Source organism: Antrostomus carolinensis, unplaced genomic scaffold (genome assembly GCF_000700745.2).
Source record: "Antrostomus carolinensis isolate BGI_N321 unplaced genomic scaffold, ASM70074v2 scaffold30121, whole genome shotgun sequence".
Lineage (NCBI taxonomy): Eukaryota > Metazoa > Chordata > Aves > Caprimulgiformes > Caprimulgidae > Antrostomus > Antrostomus carolinensis.
This window is the reverse complement of record NW_010296723.1, coordinates 17433-24718: the sequence shown is the minus strand read 5'-3', so window position 1 is coordinate 24718 and position 7286 is coordinate 17433. Positions and strand designations below refer to the sequence as shown.

The following is a 7286-nucleotide window of genomic DNA, read 5'->3' as shown; positions in this document are numbered from 1 at the left end:
GGTTAACTGCTGTGAATTTGGTGTATTTGTCCGTTTTACGAGGGTGAGCGGTACCTGTCCGTACTGGAGTGGCAACCCCTGCTCCAGCTCTCCGTCAGTACTGCGGAGCTTGGGCCTGCTGCTTGCGGGTGGCACACAAGAGGCTGGGTCAGTGTGGAGGCCCTTTGGTCTTGTTGCCGGGCTTGTGACCGCTGTGGGGGCAGCCGGTCTTCCTGGCCCTCCAGACGGCTGGTTAGAGGTGGTGTGTGGGCAGGAGTGCCAGGATGGGCAGGGCTGAGGCCAGGCAAAGCTTGCAGAATTGTTGACAAGTGGGAGGTGACCGTGTTTCCTTGGTGTCCCCATCCCCATGGACTGGTTCAGGCTGCGTGTGCAGCTTGAGACCCCAGAGGATGGATGTGCTCTGAGCTGGCTTGGTTTCTCCCAGGGCTGGGGATTTGGGCTGTTGGGCAGCTCAGCTGTTTCTGCAGCTCTACAGCCACTGGTGTGGTGTGCACCCACTTGAGTAGCTTAAGAGGTGCAGGCACTCAAGAGCCAGTGGTTGATCACTGTGAAATAACTTGTCATCCATGGTGCCAGTTTTTAATGTGGAAGGCGCATGTGCCATGTCTGCAGAATTAGACTTGGACAACCTGTTAAAAACTCTATAAAATGGCTGTTCTGCAGAGGTGACTCTTGCCACTATTGGCCTGGTTCAAACAGATGGTGAATTAAAGGTTTTGTGTCCATTACCAGTTTTAAGTTATCTTTCCTCTTGCTTCCCCTGACCTTTTTTTTTTTTTTTTAACATGAATGTGGTGTCCAGAAGTCAAGAAATATAAATCGGATGCCATTATCTGAGTGCTTGTGACAGTCAGCTTGCAAACTGATCTGTGTTCACAGTCACAGTGTCGTTTACTACAGGGAGTGAGACTGTGTTTTCTGCATGGTGAGGAAAAAGCTATGGTCTGATTTGTCTTTCTGAACTGGCTTTTTAATCCTGGTTATTGCTGTCTTAATGTGTATTGATCATGGTGTGGTCACAGTGTGAGTGGTTGATGTGCTTTAGGCTTAGCTTTCTAAGGCAGAGTTTTTACGCGTCAATATCTGATTTTGAGTTTGCTCAGCCCTTGTTCACCACAGTACCCTCAGGAATCAGGAATGTTACTGCTTCTGTTGCTCTTTCTTTTACCCCTCCCTCTCTGTTCCCTGCTCCCCAGAATGAATGAAATGAACTTGAGTCCTGTAGGGATGGACCAGCTGACCTCCTCCTCTGTGAGCAATGCCCTGCCGGTCTCGGGGAGTCACCTGGGATTGGCAGCGTCACCCACTCACAACGCCATACCAGCACCAGGTAATGGGGGAAGCTCCCACAAAGCGTATTGCAGCTCATGCTCTGTGGTTTACTCTCATGGGAATGTTCGTAACTGGGTAGCAGTTGCTTGCTCTGATAGCAAGTCATGTCTTTAGTAGGTGATGAGCTGATGTAGAATTGAGGAAGGGCAGACCATAAACCATTGTTTATGTGGGCAAAGCAAAAGGCATGTGTGCTTACCAGGCTTATGCCTTAATGGGAGTCTCATTTTGTTCTAATGGGGTGGTTTGCGTGGTGGGTGGTAGCAGAATTCTTTGAAGTGTAGCTGCAGATCCCTCTCCATTTGTGTTTGTCTTCACTCAGGTGAAAATGATTTCACCTGGAAAGCAAAACTGTTTTCCCAGCTCTTGTTTTTCAAGGGGCTACACAGACAAAAGCCCATTACAGTTGTAAGGTAGAAGCAGACCCTGTGTAATGTATCCCAAAAAGATCTAGCCACATTCAGGCATGCCTCTCAGTGCTGTGATAACTGTGATCCTTCCTTTGAAGCTTGCCACCTTACTTTTACAGTACCATACTGTGCTTCCATAGGGAGCTCCTGAGGAATTAGTAACCTCTTTGTTAGCTTGTCTGTTCACAAGCTCAAGTAGTTCCATTGAATTTAAATGGGCATTTCTTTTGCAGGTTTGCCTGTTGCAATTCCAAACTTGGGCCCCTCCTTGAGTTCCTTGCCCTCTGCTCTGTCTCTGATGCTCCCAATGGGTATTGGGGATCGAGGAGTGATGTGTGGTATACCAGAGAGAAACTACACCCTACCTCCGCCACCATACCCTCACCTGGAGAGCAGCTATTTCAGACACATTCTACCTGGTAAGTGACCTGGTGCTGATGGATGGGAACAGAGAGAGAAATTGTTTTAAGAGCCACCTGTTTCTGTCCCAAAGCAGGCAGGACTGACTGTTCTTCAGAGCTGTAAATTCCTGGAGTTTGTCCAGAGTCTATTGTGTCATTTACACACCTTTCTTTTCAGGTGTCTGTTTCTGTGTATGTCTGTTAAGAGAACTGAAGGGTATTTTCTATTTGAACCTCTGGTCACTCCTCCTGCTGCTTTGTTTTTAAGATAAACAGAAAATAAAGCATGCTTGGTTTCTATCTCAAATCACTTTAGTTTGAAAATGGCTGCTTTTTTTTCCCCTCCTGTAGTGTGAAGCAGTGCTTGGTGTGTGTGGTGGTAGGTTATGGCAGTTCAAACCTCAAAAAGAGCAAGCCATCAGCTGAGCAGTGTGGGCTGTTTCCCACCCCTTTAGCCTATGGCAGAGATTTTCTTCATTTTTTGTTCAAGGTTGGTTTCCAAAAGCCTAACGTACTGATTTCCACCTTGATTCCTCTCTTGCATGTGTTTTAGCGTATAGATGGAGAATTTTACATGTTAGTATATGAAGACTCAGAAATTTGAGCTTTAAATGAAGTCCTTGTTTTGTTTTGTAGCTAAGATTGATAGGGTGGAAGGGGGTAGATAAACTTCTTCAGGGTCACCCAGTGAATGTTGTTGATTCAGCCTAGGTTAGGAAAAGAAATCAGAGAATATAGCAGCCCACATCTCGTCAACTACGTGGTGACTAGTGGTTGAACTTGCCAACTGCTTAGGAGGAACGTTTCCTACTGTCTTACATGCCTGTCCATTTTGTGGGCAAAGACTAGAGGAGGAGACAGTGCATTTAAGGACTGAAGGTATTTGCTCTTCTTATGAGCAGTTTCTGCAGAAATGCATTTTTTCTATCTAGGCTGCTTGATGTTTAGCCTGATGTTTCACAGGACTGTTCCATCAGTCATCTTACTGCCTTCAAGGGTCCTCCTTGTTCAAGCCACAGGGCAGCAGAGCATGCAAAAATATTTGATGCAGCTGATTAAATTAAACTGTCCATTTCTTGGCTTAGCCATTTTTAATGGGATTATGCTGCAGGAAGAGAAGCCATGCTTGCATGCTTGTAATAGTGGACGTGTTTGAATGGCTTATAGGGTTCAAGGCCAAAAAGAGACATGCTGACTCAGATCTTGCAGAATCTGCATAATCTGTCTCTGCTGGAAGTGCTCTTTACTTTAATGTGCTGATGTATTTCCTCCAAAGATTTTTTTGTTTTCAGCTTTGTCCAACAAGAGAAGTTGGTAGAATGTAAATACAGGTTAATGTTTCTTTGTATCTTAAGTTTTAAGGTTGTTTGACCCTGAGGATCTTTCCAGAACTGCCAAAAAAGATGTTAGGGTTTCTGATTTAAATTTAACTGGGCTATTGTTTTGGGAGAAACAACTTACTTTTCATATAAGGAAAGAGAGCAGATGACTCACAAGACCTTTGAGAGACTTTATCTTGGTTCTTCAGCATTGCAGTTGATCTCAGAGATGGACACTTGTGTCACTTAGTCTTGGAGGAAGGAAGTAGTCGTCGTTAAAACTAAAATACCAAAGCAAAAGGAGTGCATCTGGAGAACTGTTTATGCTTCTCCTAGCAAAGATGAATGAGGGATTATCAAATGTTAGATCTCACTAGCTGTCCTTCATCCTTCATCCTTCATCCAGAGCTGTTTCTCAAAAATGATAAATTATGCCTAAAATGTGAAGAACTTCTTTCTGATTCATTTTCAGTCCTCAGGAGCCTGGGTTCAATGCTGCCAGAAACTTGGCTGTTCAGAGTTTGACAAATAACTGGAGACGTGCACTGTTGGGTGGAAGCTCTGTATTTGTTGTCAAATGATACTGGGACAAGAGTATTGTGTTGGTGTACGTTTGTGAGCCATGTTTTATAATCAGTGAGTTTTAATTGGACATAATGTAAAGAGCATGTCTTCGGGGATCTAGGTCCTAATGTACTTTGCTGCAGTGACAGGGTATTTTTGTTCAAGATTTGAAAACTGATGTCATCTCACTCTCACCTCTTTCCCCCTCTCATTCTATCAGGTATCTTATCTTACTTGGCTGACAGACCTCCACCTCAGTACATCCATCCCAACACTATAAATGTTGATAGCAATCCGGCACTGTCAGTTTCCAGCAATCCCTCAGCCCTAGATCCCTACCAACCCAGTGGAACCGTGGGGCTGGAACCAGGGATTGTCTCCATGGACTCCCACACAGTCAACACGCACGGTGCTCAAAACCTGCATCCTAGTGAGAGCCACGAGGTAGCGCTGGATACCGCAATCACTATGGAGAGCGTTTCAAGGGTAACCAGCCCCATCTCTGCAGATGGAATGACAGAGGAGCTTACAATGGATGACGTAGCTGGGGATCATACACAGATCCCAAACGGCTCCCGGAGCCACGAGCCGTTAGCTGTAGACACAGTGGGGAATAACTTGACGTCAGACGCTGTGGGACACGGCGGTGTCATTCCCATTCACAGTAGCACTTTGGAACTCCCTGTGGTCATGGAGCCCGACCACATTGCCGGGCGGGTGACGGGAATATCGGACAGCACACTAAATGACTCTATTCATACTGTGGCCATGAGCACCAACTCTGTGAGCGTGGCGCTCTCTACCTCACACAACCTAGCTTCCCTGGACTCAGTAGCCTTGCACGAAGTGGGCCTCAGCCTCGAGCCGGTGGCGGTGTCTTCCATGAATCAGGAAGTAGCCATGGGGCCAAGTCACGTGGATGTGTCTGCAGACAATCTTGCCTTCGTACCACCCTCTCTGCAGATGGAAGACTCCAATTCAAACAAGGAGAACATGGCAACCTTGTTTACCATATGTGAGTGGGCATTTCCTGCTTTCTTGGGGTGGGGTTTGTTACGTAGTTGTTGTCTGATGGGATGGCAGCACTCTTGTTGCTAGTCTTACGCATTTCTGGTGGAAGAAACTTAATTATTTAACAAGTCCACGGAAGTTGGAACATCTACAGCAGCAGATTAACCGTGCTGAAACACTACTTGGAAGTAGACATAATAGGATGTTTTAGTGTCATTCTCTTTGTATCCATCTCCCATGTTGCCTTGAGGTTGGAAGCTGAATTCTTTATGAACCTCTTGCCTTTTCTGGATATGCTGATATTATCCTTTGCAATGAGACTTTTGTTTTTTAAAGTCACATCACAAATGACTCTTCTTGCTCCGTTAAAAAAACCACAACAAACGCCACCACAAGCTGTACATTTCATCAAGTGGGTATAGTTGTTGAGTATGATGTTATGTGATTTTGCAAAATTTTTATTAAACCATGAACAGTCATCGTGAAAATGTTCTCAGTAGGACCTGCTGGAAAAAAGAGCAGAGAGTGAGGGAAGTTTTTAATATTTTTAATTATTCTCATCAAAGAACTTCAGTCCAGAGGTTAGTTGATCACCTAGGAAGAGAGGAGCACTGGACATTGCACTCTTTCAATCCTGTCATCGTTGAAGGAGTGATGTTTGAGAGCTGTGAAGTTCTCATTTGCTGGGACAGAGATTTGAACTTCCAGCTGCAGCATGTCTGGCTTCCCGCCACTGAAGCGTCAGGCCAGCTCTTACCTTCAGCTTTATTAGTGGTGGTAGCGTTGCCGAGTGCTGCTCGTGCACAGGATCTGGCTGTACCAATGCCAGAGCCTTAAGAGAAGCTTTGCCTGCAGAACATTTTTTTAAGAAATGGAAAGAAATAGTGCCTTGGTGAGCAATGGGAGAGGTGCAGCTTAGTGCAAAGTGTCTAGTCAGACATTTGAATTGAAACTTTTATTCTATGGGATAAATATAACTTAAAATCAGGTGGGTGTAGAACTATTATGAATTTACAATTCCTACAGGAAGACTTTTACAGTTGATGCATTGCGAAGTTCTTACAAGCGTCTGTTGCATGTTGAAGAGGTAATGATTAAAATACTGTGATATCCAGTATGCTCATGGTGAAATCACTCCTCTTATTCACCTGAGTGAGATCCGATGTGCCAGCTTATTGTCACTGTACGTAAAATAGTCCTAAGCTGTTTCCCAGATGGTGCTCCCTGTTGGTAGGATGTTATAGTGGCTATTGCACGAGTAGTGCTTCCAGGTGATTTAAAAAATAGATCTTTGACTTGGGAAGGTTTAAATTTTAACTTTTTGTTGTTGTTTTTAAACTTCTCCTGAATAAAACATGAATTTGTGTCCAGACAGGTGACAGGAGTGGGAGTTGTTTTAGACCCTCAGGGCCTTTTCCAGAAAACTTTTTACACTGTTCCTAAGTGGGAAGAAAAAAGTATGCCTTTGCTACGGTCCTAAATGTTTGGGAAAGTTTTAAGTAGCCCTTTTTTTGTTATCTTTGCTTACAGTTTTGGGTACCCAAATCAAAGTAATCACTGTGGGTTTGCTGGGGGTTTTTTGCATTATTTGGCAAGGATAGAAATGGAAAGGAAACAGTATATTTCACTTCCTGTAGAATGTAGGATGGGGTTTTTTTCAACTTCTTAAACATGTATAAATCCCTGAATCTTTCCAAATGGAAATGTCACATGCCTCAAACTTGTTTTTCTTCCTCTTTGCCTCTCCTTGGGGCTAGTCCACAGACCCGTGGTGGTGTGTGCTAGGCAATGCTTAAAAACAGCTGTTACAAATAGTGTTTCTCATTACTTGGGTCTGGTTGTTGTCATTGCTGCACTCCTACGTGTCATCTGTGCAGGTGAAGCAATGCTTATATAGGCTCTACCTAATAGTTTTCTGAGTACCTTCCTATCTGTAATTGTGTAGTTGCTCAAACTGTACTTTGTATGGGGTCAGATGCTGGTACTCTGATGTATGAAGGGAGTGTCCTAAAAATATCTTTAAACAAGTAATAAGGGAGCTGCTTTTTTTGCCTGCTGAAGACTACTTCTGTGCTAGGTCTCTTATACTGGAGTTGGGCCATCAAGAGGCCAGAGAAGGTCTTTTTGGAGATCCTGCTTAATTAGCTGAACATCTTTCTTCAGAAGAAGAGTGATTTATCAGGAGGGGGTGGTTGCTGAGTAGGTGTTGGTTGCTCCATTCATAGAGAATTAAAATAACTTAGTTTTTC

The 7286-nt window shown here is 44.3% G+C and overlaps 1 protein-coding gene across 1 annotated transcript in view; it reads left to right on the top strand.

Annotated features, from left to right (window-relative positions):
- The first annotated feature begins 1191 nt into the window (after positions 1-1191).
- The window catches only part of PRDM4 (PR/SET domain 4), a 15300-nt gene continuing 9205 nt past the window's right edge, over positions 1192-7286 (top strand). The window contains exons 1-3 of the mRNA XM_010178382.2: positions 1192-1330; positions 1976-2161; positions 4247-5041. Coding sequence (XP_010176684.1) covers positions 1198-1330; positions 1976-2161; positions 4247-5041 — 1114 coding nt within the window. The 5' untranslated portion in view covers positions 1192-1197. The remainder of the gene's footprint in view (positions 1331-1975; positions 2162-4246; positions 5042-7286) is intronic.